The 23,429-nt window shown below is 37.8% G+C and overlaps 1 protein-coding gene across 2 annotated transcripts in view; it reads right to left on the bottom strand.

Moving 5' to 3' along the window:
• Positions 1-7,868: 7,868 nt before the first annotated feature.
• The window catches only part of LOC102313613, a 31,719-nt gene continuing 16,158 nt past the window's right edge, over positions 7,869-23,429 (bottom strand). For both annotated transcript variants that reach the window (XR_006054338.1, XM_005941297.2), the window contains one exon: positions 7,869-12,829. Coding sequence is in view for 1 of the 2 variants with exons in the window: in XM_005941297.2 (XP_005941359.1) it covers positions 12,677-12,829 (153 nt within the window). In the remaining variant the exon portion in view is untranslated. The remainder of the gene's footprint in view (positions 12,830-23,429) is intronic.

The following is a 23,429-nucleotide window of genomic DNA, read 5'->3' as shown; positions in this document are numbered from 1 at the left end:
ACTGTGTTCACAGACACTCATTTCTGGAAGTGTTCCTAAACCCATGTACTGAATCCATGACAGAATCACGCCTAGTCTTAATGCAGTGGCGCCCGAGGGCCCGAAGATAATGGATATGCATTACTGAATTTTGGTCTCATCCCTTGTGCACAGAGATTTTTCCGAGCTCAAGGGCTCTTTTGATGATATTATGTGCTGCAGATGATGAGATATTCAAATTCAGCTTTTCACTGAGAAACATTAGTCTGTAATTGTTACACTGCAACTGCAATTTGTAGTTTACTTCTGAGAACCTTTGCCAGTCTAAGTTGCTCTGTCATGCTGCTGACCTGCTGTGAGTTAAACAAATTGGTAGAGCAAAGATTCGTCTAGCTGTTACTTTTCCAACCTTTTGTTGCCTCCTTCCCAACTTTTTTGAGGTGTATTGCTGCCAGGACAATTGAAGATGAGCTAATCTTTGCCATTAAATAGTAGGAATTCTTTCTATGCTTTATTGTGGAAAAAATGTGGGTTAATCTGATTTGTGATTTTTTTTTTTTTTAAATGTGATTTTAGTTACATTTTTGACTTTTTTGGAACAGAATACAATCATGGGCTCTGCACAACTTTGATACAAGGTCAACATTTTCTGAACAGTAAAATTGTTGTTAAATTGTTTGTTGCCAACAGGAAAAAAGTCAAGTAATAAAATTGTCATACTTATCAGGGAAACACAAAGACTTTAGATACTATTGAAAAACCTTGTAGAAACCAGCTATTCATGCACAGAAGTCTGAGGAATCTTCCAGGAGTGGCAATGCTCTTTTCCATAGAACTGGATAGTAGGAATGGATTTAAATCTGGAATCTAATTGCCTGAGCAGGTTGGGTTTGCAACAGAAGTTACTCTGGCGACTTACCCCAATATAAAGTGAACCAACAAAAAGCACTCAGTTAACTCTGAAGCAACCTGGATACGGTGAAAGCCTGCTTTATAATGCAGGCCTGAGAACAAAAAATGATTGTTTGTCTGGTCTGAAGCAGGCTAACTCTCAATTTCCATGTCTTCCACAAAAAATTCTGCCAGAATAGTACGAATATCCTCACTTAATCTACTTTAAGCTTTGTACTGTTTTTACTAGTCCCAAGAATGCACAACGGACACAGCAGAAGGGTAAACAATAAGAAACTCAAGGGAGTTGTTACAAAATAAAAACAGGAAACAAAGCACAGCAGAAAATCTAAACCATTACAGTGTTTTGGCTGATTGGCTAGCTAGCTGCAGGCTAGTTGATTTGGTAACTGATATGATCTATTTGGTCTGCCTGTATTTCCATGGGTTTTTTTGTGTCCAGGTTGTGTAGCCTTTGTTTGATTTGGGTGTTTTGATCTGGATCCTGTTTGTGGACTCGCCGGGGCTGCTTTTGGTTTGATTTACTCTGACATGTTTTGTCCTGGGCTGGAGTATGTCAGACTCTTGTAATTAGTCTCATTACCCAGCATTATCACTCATGCGTACCAACTGCATGTTTCTGTTTGCCCTCTTACATGTCACTGTTCTTCTTTGCTGTGGGTTGTTTAAGTTGGTTTTATTTCCTTCACTTGGGTTCACTTGTGGTTTGTCCCCTCTTTAGCTTGGATTTGTGAGTTTGACTCTGGAGTGGCTAGCTTGATTTCCCTCAGTGAATCTGGTGGTACATGCTGGCTTGGACTATTCTAGAGTGGCATATCTGCCTGAGTGAAGCTGATGTAACACTGAGCCAAATAGCTGCAACAGTGTGCCTGACACTGCGCTGCTCACATGTAAAGATGCTTTGATACATGACTAAAACAGCTCATATGCTGTATGTGCGTAGACATACACTGAGACAGCAAGAGATTCTCTTAGAAAGCCACATCCTTCTGAAGAGCAAAGTCTTTTTTTTCTGCAGTCATCAAAGGGAGAGCTTGTATAATAGGAAGCACTCTACATTTTAATGAGGAAACATGAATATGATGTTAAAAAGTAAAACTCTGCACAAGGAAACATGCCATGAATAGAATATAACAGGAAACAACAGCTTCCCTACAACTCACTGTTTTTAGCCACATTCTTCTCTTGAATGTTGTACACACTGTGGGGTATTTCCACTGATACCGTGTGTATATTGGGGCCCAAGAGAACAACTTCCTTAAAGTGGACTTGCCCTCACTCACCCTTACAGAGATGAAAAAAAATCTTCCTTTTGTTCTCTCTGAATTTCTGTCCTGATGCTAGATATGACTAACCAGTGTAGCAGTGTATTCTTCTTATATTTCTTTTTCCCATATGGCAAATACAACCACAAATCAAAAGTCATATGCCCATTTCATTCTAAATTTTGTATCCGACATGTCAAAGTCACAAGCAAATACGCGATTGATTGTGTGCATATTGGATGGGATGCATATACAAACAGGGTTAAAGACAAATTCAAGTCTTCTTGTCCTGTTCTTTTGACTAATGCATAATTCTAATTGCACTCATCATATATTTTGCTGCGATTCTTCAAAACCATTCAGGCAAAGATAAACTTAAGTTTAAAATAAATTATTTCAAGCACACAAAACAAAACATGCTATGCTAGTAGGCACCATAGGAATATTCATTAGAATTTGCTAAACAAAACAGCAGTCATATAGGCCTAGTGACTTCCCAGGAACCCTAATCCCTTACCACTTCCAGCAATTATTGAAAAACTAAAATGAAAATATTGATTTGATAGGTGGTTGTTGTCGGGGAATACACATTTTTCTCTTGTGACCAATAGTTGCCAGGAGGTCACCGACTGCTCTCTAGGCCTGTGTGAATAGGGCTTAACCAAACTCACATCTGCAGTTCTCTTCCCTAGCTCTGTTGGAGAACAGCAGCTTTACTGTTCTCCTTCAGACAGAAAAGGCTTTGATGAAACCTTTATGCTAATGCTGCCAAGCAACAAGGAATACTTAACCACTGAACAGCAGAGGCTTTAGCAGATAGATAACTAGATATTTCCTTCCAGAGATGATGGAAAGCATAACCAGACCAAACATAAAAATTAATGTTTAATGTTAATGCATTCATCAGCTGGCTAGAGTTCAGGTTGTTGGAAATCTTGCTCACTGACATCGTGTATTGCAAGCAGGACTGAGTCATGTACTTTATTTTTTTCAACTGCAGTTGCTAAAGTGTGTAGGTGCATCACAAAAAAATGAAGATTATTGCATTAAGCAGCAGCATCGCAGCCTAATGCTAACTAAAATTAACGTTGTTATGAGAATAAATATCCAGGTATATCTATTAAATAGTCTAGTAAACGTGCATACATTCTCGGCATTGTCTGTGGAAATATTTTTACACAGCATATTTACATTGTTTTATCATAAAATTTATCAAAAGCATTCCAGAGTCAAAGCTGAGCACATATTGTGTCATTGTTGCTTATCTCTTTTAAGTACTGAACATTAAGATAAGACATTAGATGTATAATGCTCTAAGCATTACGTATGTAGTTTTTCTGCAGCTGTCTGAAGCTGGGACTAGCAAGGCCATTGTGTTTCCTTTTCCCAAGAGCACTGTTATACCCACTTCTGCTTTGAGGACTCAGCAGTTTATGACAAACTGAGACTACCACACATAAACAAACCTCTTCATCATGTTTTCTGCTCTGTTTTGACCTCAAGTAACAGAAGATTACAGGAGACATCATTAAAATTGAAGACCTAACTTACAATCACCCATGCTCATCTTCAGTTTTACCATGCTTGTCATGCTCTTTTCATGCCTATATTGTTTATTAGACTAATATATAAAGTATGTGTAAGTATAATTATATGTACGCAGTATTTTTTGTGCTGCTGGCACTGAATTCAAATTTAACACATAAGAAGTATTTTTCACTCATCAATATTTGGTTCATGACTATTTGTAGCTGGGTCTGAAATTTTAAAAATGCTGCATTTTGTTTTTATCTCAACTCGACGTGTTGCATCGCATGTCTCTCTAGTTTGAGGTGTGCTGCAAGTACAAATGAGTGGTTTGCTGTAATTACCTATAAAGCTAGCATTTTCTCAAAATTCAAAGGTGTAAAAAAAGAATCAAAGCCTGATAACATTTTGATGATGGAAGTGAAAAAAAAAATAGAAGTTATTGTCGTACTAGAAAACCCAACAGTAAAGACTAAGAAGAATCTCTTTATAGCCAAAGCTTTGTTGTATTTAGAGGAAAGCTGGCCATATCCTTTAAAGGTTTTGCATGCAAAGTATTTGCCCCTGAAGCTGTGTGTGTGTGTGTGTGTGTGTGTGTGTGTGTGTGTGTGCGTGTGTGTGCGTGTGTGTGTAGTATATTAGTGACATTACATTACAACAACAAGTACTTTAATACTTATTCCACTTTCATCAGCAGTATTATCAGTCAGAATCAGGCAGATTTTCATGAAGTTAAATTTTGCCACAAGCATGAATCAGTTTTTGCATTTTACTCTTCCTACATGCACATGGTTGTGTGCGTCAGCAGTCAAAACTAGGAAACAGATGTGTTTTGATATCTCTGTGATCCTCACTCATTTAGAGGGTTAGCTGCCACTGACTAATCCTGACTGAACCCACAAGCTTTGTGTATAGCTATCTTATGTAAAAAGAGAATATCCACTAGGAGATACTGATTATGAGTTCTGTTATGAAAAGATGGCTAATCTGTTTGTCCCTATAGCTGTACTGTGCATTGTGAGACACACGGAAGTCAGAGTCTTTGTGGGGAAATTTGTTATTGTGACATATCGCCTTTTACAGAAAGCTTTCTTGTACGTAATGTTTTAACCATCCATGTATGGTGTCTGTGTGTGTCTGTGTGTGTGACAACACACAATAAATGAATAGAGAAACACCAGAAAATGCTTTTCTTATTTTGTTTTTGTTGTTATTTTTTTGAACTTATCAGATTCAACTTTTGCCAAATAGAAGACAAATTAAAAAAAACAAAACATCCCAACCAAGAGTTTAGGTTTGTTTTGGTGAATGAAGAAATTCCAGCATTTTATTAGTTTGCTAAAAAAGCACTAAACAACATGTTTACATGTCCTTGTTCAAATACATTTCAAGATCTAGATTTTGCTCAGAGACATGAAGTTCACTAAAAGTGCTGCTGGAGTCATATGTGTACATTATTTACACATGCAGGTGCTATTGTGAAAACCTGAGTGTCTAATTCAGCAGAAATTCACCAGACTTAACAAGTTCACTTTTTCTTTTTAAGTTATGATTTACAGGAACATCTGTTTTTATATACTGACAACTGCAAGTAGTTTCCATTTCTGTTCTACCTGAGTGTATACATTGTTTTGCACTTGTGGAAATGTAGTTATTTTGTGCTCTATACTTAATATAAAAAGTTATTATAGGCTAGCCAAAGTTTTACATCAATTAGATGTGAATACTTTTATGTATGCTCTTTGTCGATAACACTTATATACTTGCCCCTTAAATGCAGGACATTTTTTTCCCCTGTGGTTCACTTTTCACACAAACAGCACTCAATACAGGAAGAGAATAGACTGGAGGTCTCTGACCACAGCATCCTGAATATGTCTCCTCTTGGCCCTAATACAGAAAGAACTCTGTTACACTAGTTGTATGTGTGAAAAGCAGCAGTGAGGAAACTATGCGCACACCTGGTTCCTGCTGTGTTTTACACAGTAGGTAGTGTAGTCTGAAGGAGTCAAACCACAAACCATTTTTATAAGTACTTCCTATATAATCATAGTGTGCCCAGCATGAGTGCCACTGTTGCCAAAAATCGTAATCAAAATACTTTTTCAAAATTTAGTGTTAAATCTTTATTTTTGAAATTGCTTCTTATTAGCAGGAATTTCTGACAATTGGCCCTAAGTACTTAAGAAATGTCAACAAACTGTTGGTTGAATGACTGCAAATGCACCAAAATTGCAGCATGGTTCTTTGATTACACAAACATTTTTAAGAATACGTCATGTAACGATGAAGTCCTTGACCTGCCTTATAAAACTGAGATAAGGCATAAAGAGATAATGAATCATGGCTGTTGATACTTGGACTTTAGTGGTGCATAATCCAAATTTTAAAAACAAGAGCACACTTGTTTTCCCACAAACCAGTTGCTACTTGAACCATTAAAGTGACTGTCCTGAATCACTGTTGGCGCAGCCTAAATAATTATCTTCAGACACTGTACCTTCATACTGAAGGTAACTGATAGCACTTTTATCAGGTCAGGTGCAATACACAAAATGCTACTTCCTTGTTAAAACTACTGAAACCAGCGTTACAAAAAGTGAAGCATTCCTTTACCACATTACACTCCGAAGAGCTAATTCATTCTCTTCTTTTAGAAACAAAAAATACAATCAAGACTTTGTTGATAAGTTAAGTCTGACCTGTCCTGATCCTGAAAGGGGCAGTGGCGTTCTTAGGCAAGGGAATAGTAGATGCAATAGAATCAACATGTGTCATGGTTGTGGATTAGGCTTTAAGGGTCTATGTCAGGGTTCCCCAATCCCAGTCCACTAGGGCCAGTGTCCCTGCAGGTTTTAGATGATCCATCACAGCTGATTTAAATGGATAAATAACCGTCTTTAAGTTCTCCAGAGGCCTGGTAATGAACTAATCATGTGATTCAGGTGTGTTGACCCAGGGTGAGATCTAAAACGTGCAGGGACACCGGCCCTCGTGGGGCTGGGATTGGGGACTCCTGGTCTATGTAAAACATTCAGGGAAAATAATTTCTCAAAAGAACAAAAGTCTGTAGTACTGATTACGAAACAGACTAAACACTAAATATACGACAATTCATTGACCTGTACATAGGACATTAGTGCAACTGAAGTGCATGTTGAACTTCTAAAGAGTGCACACCATATAATACTGAATTATGTTTACAAAGCAGATCTGTATGCTGTAGCAGAAAACAGTCATACATTTTCATTTTAGTTGAACTTTGAGCAACACAAACCTGCTATATGAAAGTCTTTTTAGACACCTTTTGTTCTCTTACCTTCAAACCACTAAGAGTTAAAACTGTTACTTCTCTCTTTCTCTACAGATGGAGGAATCCACCCCGGCTGGACTACAGTTCTGACTCACACATGTGTATGAATGTGTTTGTGTTGGTGTCTGTGTGTGTGTGTGCCTGCAGGCGTGTAGAAACCATTTGTGTGTGTGACCAAGTGTGCGTGTGTTAATGAGTTGTGTATGTGAGTCTGAATGTGGAAGACATATAATTATCTGAGCATGTGCTTTTGCCAAGTTCTGGAAGGCACCGTACTTTCCGTGTACTGCAGATGAGCACACGAACACACGCACGCACACAAACACAAAAGGAAAGGGAAACAACTTTATTCCATTTTTTTTTTGAGATTTTATGCCAATAAACAAACTGATGTTTGATCAAATACAGATCTCATAAAAATAAAATATATTTGCTAATAAAATATATTTTACTTCTATAATTTCTTTTCTGAAAGATGTACCTAAAGAGATTTTATATGCTTCACTTAGATGTTTCACTAATACTTCCAAATAAAGTGAGCATATTGGATGTGTGTGGATGTGATATAAAAGCCTTCAGCTGAGTATGGCAAACAAGTATCTCTCAAAGTCATAGTCTTTATGCATAAAATTCAGCTGCAAATGGGCTACTGGGGAAAAATAGGGGGATTCTGTTTTCTTTTAAAAAAGAAAACGTACACATGACTGCCTCAAACAGAAAGTCTGACCTTTACATTGGTTACACATTCACAGTTGTTCAAATTAACAACTAAATTCTATTTAAATAAACAACTTTCTATAACCAAACATATGCAAATTAGAATAAAAAGATGGTTTCTATTGACAAATAATCACACTGCTCTGATTTTTGGATTAAATTGAATGTAAAAAGCTTTATTTTAAATTGAAGCAATAATTACATGTTCAGTGTACAGTTACAATATTAACAAAAGACAAATTTGCTACAATTTTACTGGGTCATTTGGAATTGTTTGTCTCAGTTCTTGCACAAACAACCTCCATCCAAGAGATGCATTTCTGTACAGCACTTTCAGCAAAAGCAAAATAAACCGCTATGTCTCTGGGTCCACTATACTGTGTGTTTTATCTTTTTAACAATTCCACTGATTTTTTTTTTTAATCTTATTTTCCTGTCATGAGAATAGTCTTAATAGTCTGGCTTCTTTTGGCATATCTGTTAAACATTTCATAAAATGCCTATGGATAAATGTACTATGTAATTTTTCCATGTAAATAATTTGAGTGGAAAAGGTGTTTCGTCACACCTTCAAAAACCAGAACATTTCAACCAGGGTTTAGAACCACCTTAAATTCCAAACAAAGGCAGACTGATGCAAACTGAAGTTTTCATAAATCTAAAAGTTGTAATCACAAACTCTGAAGGTATCGCCTATAATTGTTGGCATCAACATGTATGCATCACTGGACCTCAACTGTATTTATTCATTCATAAAAAAGCCTTTGCTATTCCCAAACAAAACAAAACTCAAGACAACAAACAGAAACAGGGGAGATTTTAACTTCTCAGCCTATGCAATTTCAATTCTGGAGTATAGTGGATAATAATTTTGCTGTTGATTTCCCACCTAGGTTATTGTCTAGCCTGCCCGTCTAGTCTTTGATTCAGCTGCAAATATGTTTACCTTTCAGCAGCCCAAACGTGCCATAAATTATGCCAGTCTACTAAGGAATGCCTCAAAAAGAACATGTTGAGGGTTATGGATTTGATTAACCATGAAAGGTCATATAAAACAACCCAAATATGATCCCATTTAAAAGTTATGGGGGGATTAGAAAAGTGCAGCAATATCAGTAAAACCCTTAAAAACTTTTGCAACTTTAGACATTTAGCAAGGACAGTTATAACAATTATACAAAACACCTGCTAAAAATGATTTCTGCCGAAGGGGACCAAGACCAACGGTGACTCTCTTTCTCCACACATCATTACATCTGTTCATGCTTTTGTCAAATTCATGATTGAAAAATTCTTGTCATGTCGACCACCTTTATCAGTCGGCACTGAAGATATGCCAAAAAAGCTAACAATTTGCAACTTGCTTTTTCACATAACTGTATGTAGATAATAGCTGTTATCTTAAAGCCCCAAAGAGCACAGCACAATATGCGAACGCAGCCTGAGCAGGGTTAAAGCGAGTCAGTAAAACCCTGAATGTAATACAAGTGTTTCTGTGCTCTAACACCTACAAATGATAGGCGGAGAATCTGCACATTGCCAGGTTTCCATATCAGTTTCATAAGCCGTTAATTCATCTTTCAGTTTCCTCCCTGCCATGCTTTTCTCTCACACTCCAGCTGTAATACAGTACTTCAAAATGAGGTTGTAGGTTTCACATGGCACGATATCAAAAATCAACACGCAGTTACAGCGATCTCAGTGTCACAGCAGAGACAAAAGCAAAAGCACTTAGGTTTGGTGCACATGAACACACACCTGGAACGTGTTCAATTCCAAACAGAGACAAATCAGAAAGGTTACATGGTATGCAATACATTACTCCAACAGGAAAAGATAGAACAAAGAGGAAATACAACCAGAAACAGAAAGTAGTGTAAAACAACTTTTGCGTTTTCTGTTTAGGTTGCGCTGTGGCAGTTTTGCTAACATAAGTGGACAAATGTGGTTCTCGGAAATAAACAATACATTGGTAAGAGCTCTTTGTGGTTTTCTGTGGTTATGTTAAATCTCTTTGTATCTTTTAATGTATTTTTTATGGCCATTAATGTCTCTTTGTTGCGATTTTTTATTTTAATCTTGTACCAATAAACCAGATGTGTATGGTGATGTTTATATGACAAATATAATCTATATGACACTGCTGTCAGAAGTGGATTTTTAACAATACAAGTACAGATTATTCTAATGACTTTATCCACTACAAGTAATGCTAAATATCTTTAGATAACACCTGCAAAACCTTCAATTAGTGACCAGTCCTAAACCATCTCATCATATCATAGGAGAAAGCTTGAAAATGATTACTTATAGCTGATGAATAGCTATTAATGTAAGATTACACAGCTGACAGAGTAGCTGAAATTCTTATGTAGCAGTGATAAATACCAGCACATTAATGTATCAGTGATTTTCAGTGGTGTTGACACAACTGTGCAAACGTACATTTGATTATTGCTGTGTTACAACAAATTTTTGAGCTAACCTCACAGGGAGTCGTCAACAGTGATTGAACTACGTTGATTCTGAAGTTTTAAATCAAACACATGTATCACACATAATAGCACAGTACATCTCCAAGGTTGCTCACAGGGGCATAAAAAATACTTCCCTATTTTTGTTTGTGTCATGCTTAAACAAACATGCACACTAGGCAATGTCATTTTATTATTATTGGTACCGATCAAGTTAACGTATATTATGTCAATGAATTTGGGAATATTCAACTTGTACCATTCAAACCAACATGGAAAACACGAGTTGTACACAAATATAATTGGTCAGTGTTCACATTGGACCTTTGAAATACAGTGTTTAATGCTTACTACTCCAACCAAACCTAGTCAGTCTGCTTGCTTGGTAAAGTTTGTCAGAAAAGTTCAAGGAGTTGGCTATGCACCATGCTTTAAAGGAGGTAGGGATGTTGTGATTATTCTCAAAAAAGCCAGTTAAACAGAGCGGGAATTCTATCTTTGTGTCTTTTTCTCTAATTTTCATGAATCAGATCATAAGAAGTATTGGTTGATTTGGTTTCGCACCTCCAATAAACTGTAGTGCACAGTTGATTCCTTCAACTTTCCTAGTAGAAGCATGCACTTTTGGTATTATAAAGTGCTTCGGTTAAATGTATTTTTGCATAATCCATTGACACCACATTATATTCAGATAGCAAACAATGTTCAAAGTCAAGAAAATGGACTGATTTATATTTACCCTCAACATTCAAATGGGAGTAAATTCTGATATTTGTAAACACAGACAAGTGTACTCAGTTGTTTGTATTTACTTCAGATTTAATCAGGATTAAGTGGTAACATTTATTTTTTCGTAACATAACCCAATATCTATTTTTTTTAAAGGATCATGAATTCTTACATTATAACACAACAAAGGTTTTCATTGGCATCAAGAGTTCAAAGATACAAATACATGTTTTTAATCTGAAGCCTCTATTTCCGCTGTTCGCTAATCACTTAGTTATTTAAGAGTCTTTGACTTGCACTATTCAATGTTTGGTGTTTGTCCAAAACTCAAACTAACTATTTAATGACCTGGCAAGCGTATGGAGACTTGGCCAGGTCTGAATCACTGTGCTAATATACGGATATCGTGATATCGTGACCTTGTCAAGAAACCATTGCACTCTGCCTGCTAATGGTAAAACCAGATGCTTAACGAAGAAGGTGGAAGACAGTAATGGTTGATTCGTTTAAATTTAAAGGTTGCATAATGCATAAACAAGACACTATGAAATGACACTATTTAATAGTTTTGTTGTTCACTTTGTTCATCAACACCACTCTGCTAACTGGATTTCAACTTAGTAACAATTCCTCCAATTTTGTTATTGAACAAAAATGGAACACTCACATTCAGATTTTGGTTATTAACACACTCTTTTTCTTTGCTTTAATGCTGAATACAAAATAACCAAAGAAGAAAACTGTTATTGCATTTGGATGTCATCTTGTAGGAAGCCATTGTACACAGATAGTATTTGGTGGTATAACCCATTTTTGAGTTCTCTAGTGGAGACTGGAAGACTTGTATCTACTACTGCAGGAAGTTGGTTCAATATCATCTTGTGTTATGATTAAGGGTTTTTTGATAAAGTCTAAAAGATGCAGGTGGTAAAATCTACTTGGGTGGGCTCAGTTCATTATCAGGTTGTGCTGTATATTATGTATATTATGTACCAATTGTTGTTAAAGTAGTCATGAAACACAGTGATAAAACATCAATTTTGCAGTTTTAGAAGACAACAAATTTCTATGCTATATATGTTTAGAAAACAAATGAAGATTCATACAGATGTCTCCTGCTATATATCAGTAACTTAAAAGTACCTTTTAAGGGATAATAATCCAGATTATAGATTCAAGAAAAACATAATACCCAATTCATTTGAGTTCTAAAATGCTGGTGTGCTGTCAATCTGCCACAAGTATTTTTAAAAACATGTTGGATACTGATGCAAGTCTGGTCCGGCTGATTCCTACAGAGGTCATGAGTCTGCTGCATGATGGCAATGAATGTGATGCAGGTGCAATTCCAAACCAAAGTCATCCATTTTGACAGATATTTTGACCTGGGGAGAACATAATCTTTGTACAAAAAAAAAAATTGTATGGAAAGCTAGCGAAGTAAACGAGAAACTGTTCAAGGCACATTTGAATTTCCACAGGCGTCATTTTGCAGAGGCATATTAAGGTATTGCGACTGCCCCTGCCCACAAAGAATTGCAAAATCTTGCCTCTTTGGTAGCATCACAAAATCTTTGAGGCCATGACGGAAAAACATTGGTGCAAACACAAAAAAGGATTAGAGTTCCAGGAGTCTTTTTTGCAAATGGAAAAGCAGAGAGTAGAGGCTAAAAATGAGTTCCCCCCAAAAAAAGTAGATCCAAAAACAGTTAGTAAAAAAATGCTACATCTGCTGGGTTTCTGGGTCTACCACTCTCATTTTAAACCTGGGTGTCCTGGGTGTTTGTATTGCCTTGTATCCAAATCCATCGCCCAATCAGTATCAGCAGTAGGCCTACACAGATAAGGGTGACAGGCTCCTGGTGGATATGAGGCACTATGTTCGGCAGGAGAACAACCGGTCTAGGTGCCCTCTGGAACAGAAAGAACAGAGAGAAGAAGAGATATTTTAGTTAATGACAGTTATGCTTCATAGAATACACATGTGACTGCATTAAAATGTAACAAAAACCCAGTTATTGAAACAAAAGCTAACTCCTTGTTCTTACTAGAATATCTTGTTGTATATATGTGGGCTTATATAAAATCAACCCAATGCTCCATGAGTTGGTTAACAAGTCTGGTGTTACTTAACTTTGCTTCTTACTGAGTTATTTGACAACAACAACTGTGTTTGACATGTCTTAAATATTCACTTGAGAGCTTCTTGATGTGGAACTATAGACTAATCATTGTCTAATCAAGACAAAAAGGTAAGTATTTTAGGGTGAGGGTGCTTGATGCTAATCCTTGTGCAAGTAATTACCAAGAAAGTATTTATTGTATGCAGTTTTATATGCCTAAACTTAATAAAACGGTTAAACTGTTTTATTTAACAACATGTACAGAAAAAAAAAAAAATATCTACATGAAGAATTTGCATTAGCATTTGCATAGTGTGTTGCCATATCGCAAAATGTTCTGAGTGTGCAGTGATGTAGATCTAAAGCTCATGTAAACACCCTGTGATCACTTGACGTTTTAAATCAAAGGGGCAGACACCTACTGTATGTTTACGTCTACAGGAAGCACGTAAGTATAGTTCTCAACATCCTGCCACAACTCTCTTTTTACTCTCTCCATCTCCAGGTGTGAGTGCATTTTTGAATGTACGTGTTATAATAATAATAATAATAATGGATTGGATTTATATAGCGCTTTTCAAGGCACCCAAAGCGCTTTATAATGCCATTATTCATTCACTCTCTGGTGGAGGTAAACTACAGTTGTAGCCACAGCTGCCCTTGGGCAGACTGACAGAAGCGAGGCTGCCATATCGCGCCATCGGCCCCTCCGGCCAACACCAGTAGGTGGTAGGGTAAAGTGTCTTGCCCAAGGACACAACGACCAGGACAGAGAGCCCGGGGATCGAACCGGCTTCCGGTTACAGATACGCTTCCCAACCCCCTGAGCCACGGTCACCCCATATATGTATATGTCTTCTTATATTTTGGGTTCGTATGAAAGCTTCTGATCTTTCAAGTTCTGACTTTTTTAAAATCTTGTTTTATATGTTGCATGACAGGAGAATTTATACAGTTGATCACACTCTGAGAATATTAACTACCTTTACATGAGAGCATACATACACATTCCCAGAACAAGGAATGTGGTACTGTAACAAAAGCTGTCACAGTCCTTTCACTCCAGCACACACTTTTAATTAACAGTAGCTAACCTGAAAGTTTGCTGCAGCCGATATTAGCAGCACTTCAAAAGCCCCATCTACTGCCCAATGCTGCCTGATAAACTTCATGTTACCATTTGAGAAAAGCCCACAGCAGATGTCAAACATTAATGCTGTATGTATTCTACAGTGACAATGAAATGGTTCAGTACAAGAATGTATTAAAATGGTAATTTAATGTTGCACTTCCATACAGTAGTGGAAAACCAAGCAAGATACAAAAATGTGAAACAGGAAAACCTCTAAGGTTAAGCTTAGGAAATGCCTGATACAGCAAGTGCCGAAATGCCAAGCACAACTGAAGATGATTGGTTTGATATAATCTGACCACAGAAGATGTTTTAACAAACATATATTATGCAAACTGTTAAAATAATAAAATAAATAAATAAATACTAATGAAATTAGATATATTTGTCTTCTGTTACTGTTACATTTCATAGAGTTTCTCAACTTTTTTGTGAATGAGGGTGTGCTACTGTACTCCTAATTAGTTAATTGCTTTATAAACTGTTCAGTCAACTCTGCTAAAAAGAGAATTGTCAATACAGCGAGTAAATTAACTCATTCACTGCCATTGACGTCTATAGCCGTCAATGGCAGTGAATGAGTCAATGGGTTTAACTCATTCACTGCCATTGACGTCTATAGCCGTCAATGGCAGTGAATGAGTCAATGGGTTTAACTCATTCACTGCCAATGGCTGGCAGTGAATGAGTTAAGTACTGAACATGTCACCAATTTTCTATGTATTTCTAAATGTGCTGTTGAACACATGAAGAAAGGGAGGCGTAACAAAGCATGCAAAGTCATGACACCAGCTGAAATCTATTAGTAATTAGAAAGCAATCCTGCCAATTTTTGCAAATTAAAATCAGCTGCTTCAGTCCCAACTGATTGGCCTATAAAAAGGTCTCATTCCCAGGTGTTACACAAGAAACCGCTTGTGATTGATAAAGTTACTGAGCAGACCGTTGTAGCCTTGATGGTGCTGGTTACAAAAGAATTTCGAAACTACTGAAGGGTCCAGTGAGCACTGTTGGGGCCATAATGTGGAGTTGGAAAGAACATAATTTCACTGTGACGACCACAACCAGGTGCTCCCAGCAAGAAGAATGAAAAGAGTTATCAGAAGTGTTATTTAAGAGCTAAGGAACATATGTGGGGAGCTACAGGAAGATCTGAAATCAGCAGGTACAATTGTTTCAAAGACAAAACAATAAGTAATGCATTCAGCCGCCATGGCCTGTGTGCTCCTACACCACGCGAGACTCTATTGCTGAAGAATAAGCATGTTGAAGCATGTTTAAAGTTTGCTGTACAACATTAAGACAACCTGTGAAATACTGGGAGAATGTAGTCTGGTCAGATGAAACCAACATTAAACCCTTTGGATGCCATAATACACACCACGTTTGGAGAAAATAGGGCACTGGATATCAACCCCAAAACAATTTCACATAACTGAAGTTTAGAGGTGGGAGCACCATGGTGTGGGACTGTTTTTCAGCATACAGCACTGGCACGTAATTGAAGGACGGTGGAATGGAAAAATGTACCAGGATATTGTGATTAAAAAAATCTGCAGCAATCTACCAGGATGATGATGATGATGATGATGATGATGTTGAAACGAGGGTGGACCTTTTTAGAAGGAAGATTGTCCCAAACACACTGCCAGGGAAACTCTCAGCTGTTATCAGGGATTCCCAGGGAATGGCTCACAGTAGTCCAATTCCTTGGAATCGTTATTTTGCCTGCCTATTGATCCCGCTTATCGGTTCTTGCAGTCTCGTTACATTTAGCTGATTTTAGTTTGTGTGTAGGAGGAAAATAGTTGCAGTCTGCAGCATAGATATAGACATTACTTTTTCTTTTTTTTTTTATTGCACAAGGATGAGAGTGTGATGGTAAAGTGGAAACCGCTCCAGGACAGAAACAACTGCATTATACTCTTAACATAAGTTTGGCTTTTTGCAGGCACCTGTACAGACGGCATGCTAACGCTAAGCTAGCCAAGAGCCCAGGGTGATGTTAAAGCTGAGTAAATGCGGACCCCTGCACAGCACCGTGATAAAGTGAGCCATCATTTGTGGTGAAATCAGCCACACGTAAGCTCACACGTGTCTTCATTTGGATAGAGATTTGTGCTGGTGTGTAGGGCTGTAGCCTCAGGTTAATGCTGTTACATGGTAATTATGACACCTTTTAGAAATACATTTCCTTAGGAAACTGGTGATGTGTTCAATACTTATTTTACTTGCTGTAGCTCCAGTGACACATTCAAGCATTATCACAATGTCAAGCTGAATTTGCTCAAATTTTCTTTTTCAAATCATTAAAAAATAAAAGTTGAAGCAAACAAGCTGAAAGCTGAGTCTGGTTGGATTTTGGGTGCCCAGTCCTCTTGTCTGCATGTTATAACAGAAATCATCTGCCTTGTTTCACATGTGCCCCTCAGCTGTGTCTATTTGTAACTCCTTGCCTCAGTCATCTAGATACACTTGGCAGGCTGTTGACTGAAACAGGTGTTTTCTTTTCTGTACAGTAACCCTGCAGCTGATCGCTCAGTGTCTTGGCCTCAGTCCATTTCTTCAGCAGCAGGAAGAGTAACTTTTCAGTAATAATCTCCCTGGTCAGTAGAACAGGAACACATCCTCAGGGTGGATGCTCAAAAAAAAACCTCTCTCCAGAAACAACAAGGCTACTGTGGAAGGGGATCCCCACAATGAAAATTATGTAGTAACTTGTGTACACAGAAAGCCATTTTAGACAACAACAACAGAAACTTTAGCTACTTCACTCAGACACAATGTTGTGCAAGTTACTGAATGTATTTTCTTCACCCACTTTAAACCTATTTTAAGAATAAAACACCTGAGTAACTGAATCCTCTCTTATATAATTAACAGCTCGAAATTACAGCCACAACTACCCGGAGTAGCTAACAGTGGATGGTTTTGGTTGAACTGCAGCTTTCAGGTGTGAGTTTTAATGAGTTCCGTACAAAATGTTTGCTTAAACTGCCATACATGAATAATTTAAAGAGCAGCTAAGGAATTTACAAGGGTAGGAAGAATCTTTTTTTCTTTTCCCTCACGTTGTGGCATTAAGCCTTTCAGATTTAGTCCGGATGGACAGACTGTGCAACATCATCCAGATATCCGCTGGCACAAAATAATGCTGCCTGCCCCAGGCCACACTGTACTCTGAAAAACAGGATCTTTACAGATGCAACAGGGATATAAAAGCTGTGTGGTTTAATTTGAAAAGTGAGCCAAAAGCCACAGAAGCCTCTAATGCCAGAGGAGGAAACAGGTGAGGGGAACACTAGTTAACCCTGAAATGAATCACAATGTGCTTCTAATTCCACATCTGACTAAACAAAGAAGCAAGTTAGATGACCAAAGAGCTAGCAGAATGCTTATTTGAAGAAGACATGACCCTGATTTTTTACACTGAAACAGTTATGGCAGGTGAAGGTAATGGGGTATAGCTTGTCAACCGTAGGGTTAGTTCTGGCAGGCAAATCACGGGTACCAGCTGATAACATTCCTAGAGCTAATCTCATACAGGTTGGTGTGCCATTTAAGATATCTATGCATATAGTTTTTGTAGTTGGGGTGGCTGTAGCTCAGCAGGTAATCTGCTAATCGGAAGGTTGCTAGTTTAATCCCTGGTTGCTCTAGTTTGTGTGCCAAATATCCGACAAGATATTAAGAGCCTGGATTGTTGGAACACCCAAGTTGCTCTCCAATGCATCCTTTGTGAATGTTTCTTAGATAGGAAGCACGTGTATAGAAAAAGGTGCTTATGCGAATGAGACAAGTTATATCAAGTGCTTTGACCCCTTAGGTACTGTAGAAAAGTGCTATAAAAGAACTGATCCATTTGCCACTTACATCCCAGCTAATGCTCTCCCCACTTGAGGCTTTCCCTGTGTGGGTATAGAAGGGTGGGAAGGCCACAGAACATAGCAGTGGTGCCAAATATAAATTGCTGTAGATGGAAATAACAATCCCACTTTACTAACATCTCCTGACAGAAATGCTCTCAAATGGTAACGGCAATCTGGAGACAATCGCTTGGAAGATGTTAACATTATATCTGTTAAATATTATCCTGTTAGCATTGTGGTGCTAGCATTTGGGTTCAAGTACCCTTGTGAATAGCTTCACAGAGCTGGTGGGACTGAAGACTTAGTTTTATTATCTGTCAGTGGTTTAAATCAAATTCACCATGACAGAGGGGGAAAAAAATTGCACATCTGGAAAAACATCTTATTCTGACAGGACATGTGATACTTTTTCTTCCTTTGTGGATTTTTCCTCCAGTAATCATCACTTTATGAACTTTTTAACTTTAAATCAACAATTCAGCTACACCAGTGTAGGAAGTAGCCGATCACCGGCAGAGAGTCAATACAGTAAGACTGATTTCTCTAAGGCTCAGTTTCCCTGAATGTCATCAGGGGACTGTTGTATTTGGCAGCAAAGTGAAGAGTAAATTCTCCACATGTTGATTTTTTTGGCAATTTAGTTTCATCTCCGCAACCTGAACGTCTGCCATTACTATATATCAAGACTCTTGTCTTGAGTGAAGTTAATACCCATTAATTCAGCCTCCCCTTTCATTTGGCATCAAAAATTGGCGTCTCACATCACACATTACCATTAGAGCTTTGCCTTTGTTTATAGTAGAATATTACACTGGATTTCAACCCGAATAAGAACTTTTGTAAAAGCAATAAAGAGTTGCAATTTTCCTTCGGCAACTTATTTTCTCTAGGCCTTCAGAGATGTTATTATACCTTCTTGTTATGGAAACAGTGAGATTATTATTATTATTGTTAATTTGCTTGCAGCAATGTTTATCATGTTGCACATTAGAGACTTGTCTCTCCTCAAAGCAGCGTTGGAACACCGACACAAGGTTTGTGGGTTTTTGTTTTGATTTTTTTTGCTTTAGTTGGCAGCATTTCTGCGCTCTTTCGTCACCTCACCAACCACTGTAATGATTTGACTGTCATGATGGTCTTCAGCTTGCAGAGTAAGGGAAGGGCTCCTGTTGGCAGATGTATGGGTCTCATGACGCAAAGCAATCTTACTGAAAGCTTTTTTCATTATAACGTTTTATTTAATGGTCCATTGATGTCTAGATACTATTATAATATATTAGCTGTTTTTGGTACACTGAAGAACATGGGTTATGTGGTTTATCAAAACCAGTGCAATGAAAAACAGGGAAGCTCAATAGGAACTGCTTGGATTCACAGCATGTGAATTTATTCCAAATTAAGGATTTGGATTAATTTCATATCCTGATCAAAAAGGCCAAAATGCCACTTCTGAATGATCTTCCAAATCACAGTATGTGCTGATCTATAGTCATGCTTGGCTGCAAATGAAAGCTGAGAAACTATGAATGACAACATAACAGGAGGATGTGGTGTACCTGAGAGGAGCCTGTATGCAGACTATCTAAAACCACCTCTCATTGTTATCAAATTAACTGCATCTAAGCTATAATTAGAACTGGACTAATAATACTTTATTTGATAACATGCATGCTGGAAGTTTCTTTACTTCATAGAGTTCAAAGAAATAGTCTGCCGTTTTGGCAAACAGACTTGTTTGCTTTCTTGCTGGCAGTTTGATGAGAAGATCAATCTCAGTGTCATGTCCATGCTTTGAGTATGAGAGCAGAACATTTTTAGCTTTGCTTATGATAAAGAACAGCAAACAGTGCTTTACAATATCACACATCAACATGTTTTAACTACTTTCTTTTGCTGTTTTAACATTACTGTGAATCCAGGGATAAACCAATAAACATCTTAAATCAGAAACAGTGTGTATAGGGTTGATCTGTTACTCTGGACGATTGGTTGTATTTCACAGTCAGTACAAGAGGTTTGAATTGCACTGCAATCAGAAGCAGATGTATTCCTTTAGCTGACAAACTGCGGGCTGAGAGACTGACATGAAGCCAGAACCAGTTTCCCAAAAAACTTTTCATTTTCAAGCTTACTGTATACCTCAGGATTACAGAAAGGAAACACGCACATGCACACCCAGACACACATTGGTAATTCTCTAATAGTTTCCTCATTTGAACTCTTACCTCAAATAACCTCATCCTTCATCTGAGAATAGAAAACCTGCTGCCACAAATCATTTTCCTGCTGTCACTGCAACTCTGCAGGCTCCTAACAAGTAATTCAAACAGCACGTGCAAACACACGAAGGTACCGTGTACAGTGCATGCATTTTCCCGCACACACCCACAGTAATTGCTAGCGGGATGTAACAGCAGGCAAAGTGTGACAAAGATGCCAAAGGACGAAAAGCCAAACTTTCACAAAAACAGATTCAGAAAGGCAGGAAGTCAGCCAATCATCGGCAATTCACCAGTCAGGCATTTAATCAGTAAAAAAACAGAATTCAGCCCATCAGTCAAACAAGATGATACAATTCATCTACTTAGAGATAAAACAGTTTATCACAATTACTGCAGATTCTTTCATGTTTGCACAGTGAATTATTTTGGTCTGTTTGTTTTGGGAAGCCACAGGTAAATGAATCCTTTACTGTTAACATCGTGCCTTTTAAAAATGTTGCTTACATTTATGTTGCTGTATAATTTGATTTGATTTCAGCTTAAAGGAGCGACCAGTTTAAAATGTTTCATTGGTGATCTGAGACTCCAACATTGTTTTCCACTTTTGTATAACAGTAGTCTTTTTTTCCCCCTTCAACATCAGCACAATTAGCAAACATGCATGAGTCAATCTGCCAGTTTTAGAGCACTAAAGGAGATTTGAAGTCGAAGATTCCCCACTGGCTTTTGAATGCAGCATATTTAAAAACCTTTGCAGTGTTACCATGACACTGAGAAATATTAAAAGTTGACAAGATGCACTTTGGATCCAGAAATCTAAAAATTGTGGATGCAAAAGGTGATGCGAATGAAAATACAGCCAAGTTGTGCGCATTCTGCAAGTGATTGTTTCTGCCCAAAGTCTTTGAAGACAGACATCTCTGATGCAAGGGTTTTTAAGTTTCTCATCTTTCTATCTTGCTCTTCTTCTTGCCTCGTTCCTTTCACAGTGGAAACATTGAGTCAGCCACTTCCAAAGAGCTCGTGTGATTTTATTTGGTTACCACAACTTACTATGCTGCTTCTCAAAAATAGCTTTCAAAACAAGGCTACACTTTCAACCACACACATACACACACTGATGCACACAATGCAAAATGACTCAGGTTTTGCTACATTATTTTTCTATCTACTGTTACCATCTCTGTGGTGTCTGTGCCACTTTGAATTAAAGTGTTTTTCTTTTCTTTTTCAGTTGTCTCTCTTTTCTTTTAAAAAAAGCTTTAAAACAAAAATATGCCATGGGTCTTACATGCATGCTATAGCTTCACTTAATCACATACCATTGCTAAAATAAATGTAAAATTTAAGTACTGAATGCAAAAGTACTGCAACCAAGTATTAACAAGTTCCTGTTCCTGTAAAAAATGTCTTTACTGTCAGCTTGAACATCTACTCATTGATCTTGCACAATCTGTCCAAACTGACATTCATAGAGTTGCACTGGGAAATATGCATAATAACGGCTACAAATACTTGCATAACAATGCCCAACTCTTGCTACTGAGTTGAAAGATTTAATTTTTTTTCTGTGTACTTTTTCTGTGTGTACTTGAATAATGGGTGAAAGGTTGGGGTGTTCTGAATACCATTCTTTTGAGGGCTTTGGAGAGGTGGTGGTATTCAGAAACAAATAGTTACCATAACATTAATTCACCATTGTCGCTATATTTACAAGTAAAATTATTCCTCTGAGAGAAAGCTCGAAGCACCAGATTGGGTGAACATCACAGTGATGCAGTTCTCTGCTATCTCACTGGAGAAACGGAGGGAAAGCTGTGCTAGCATTGACCTAGAGATTTTATGTTATCCTGAGTGGGGTAAATATTGATAAAAGGCCATGATAAGTTGCCAAATCTTGCAGTAATAAAGTAAACTGAGGTGTGGTGTTGACTGCCATGACTGAGAGAAATAGGTGATTATGCATTTATAAAGATTTATATTAGAAACCTGAAATTAGTCAATATTTCAAATGAGTCAATAGTGAAATATTTGAAGCCCCCAAATAGAAAAAAAATGTATTGATGCTGAAATAACTTTCCTCTCTCAGTGACTACTGTCCTAGTTTCTTTGAAACTTTGAGACATCAAAGTTCCTTCCGTTACAATAGCTGACAGCAGAAATTGATAATGGTGTTTAAGTTCAGAAAATGCCTTTAACAAAACAACTGTTCAGCTAGCAAGCCATAAACAGGCAGAACCTACGGCAGGCACTGTGTAGTCACAGAAACAGTGCTGTGGGCAAACCTAGATGGTTAAGCAAGGGTTAAAAATATTGTCCTGCCCTTTGTCTTTCATACATACAATCACTCTCTCACACACACACAAATACAAGCAGTCAGCCAGTGACACCCAACTGGTCCAGAGTGTTCCTCAGAGTTATTTCTGTCTTCAGGACAAAGGCTTGTACCTCTTACTGAAAGACAGTGTGTGTTGGGAGTTTCTGTAAGCGTGTGTGTGTGTGTGTGTGTGTGTGTGTGTGTGTGTGTGTGTGTGTGGACAGGATAATTAGACCTTGTGCTTTGCTCCCTTAGAGTTCTGTAACCGCAGGTTTGAGCCATAATGAATCTACACTGTCACGGACACTGGGCTGTCGCACCACACACACACACACACAAACACACATGGGCATGGACACCATTTTGGGCATGTTCACAGAAGTCTGAAAACAAACATGCACACATTGTGTAAATGTTTGACAGAGAGAGAGAGACAGATATAAAGACAGGGAGGAAGAGAGAGAGAGATTGGATGGATTAACTGAGGGCAAAGGAGAAAAAGCTAAGTGTGTGGAAGATTACTAAAAAAACAAATGCTTACTCATTACATTTGAGATTATACACTGCTGCATATGTTTTCCAGCAAAATAATTAACCACTATAATATAGTATGGTTGTATGGTATGTTACAGTAGTAAGTGCTTTTCAAACTTCGCAGGCAGTAAAGTGAACTAAACCCAGAGTCTGTGTCAGTGTAGCGTCTCTGTGAGTCACTCTGCAGTCTGAAGTGAGGCAGACTGTTTCTTATCCTTCAGGCATCTCTTAGGCTTCAGGCAATGAAGTCGAATAAAGCTCTTCTGTCAACCTTAGCAATGCTGGCAGCTAAGTGTTCAAAAGTAATGTGATACGG

The sequence above is a fragment of the Haplochromis burtoni genome, unplaced genomic scaffold (genome assembly GCF_018398535.1).
Source record: "Haplochromis burtoni strain Fernald_Lab_line unplaced genomic scaffold, NCSU_Asbu1 Contig_46, whole genome shotgun sequence".
NCBI lineage: Eukaryota > Metazoa > Chordata > Actinopteri > Cichliformes > Cichlidae > Haplochromis > Haplochromis burtoni.
This window is presented reverse-complemented; position numbering and strand designations above follow the sequence as displayed.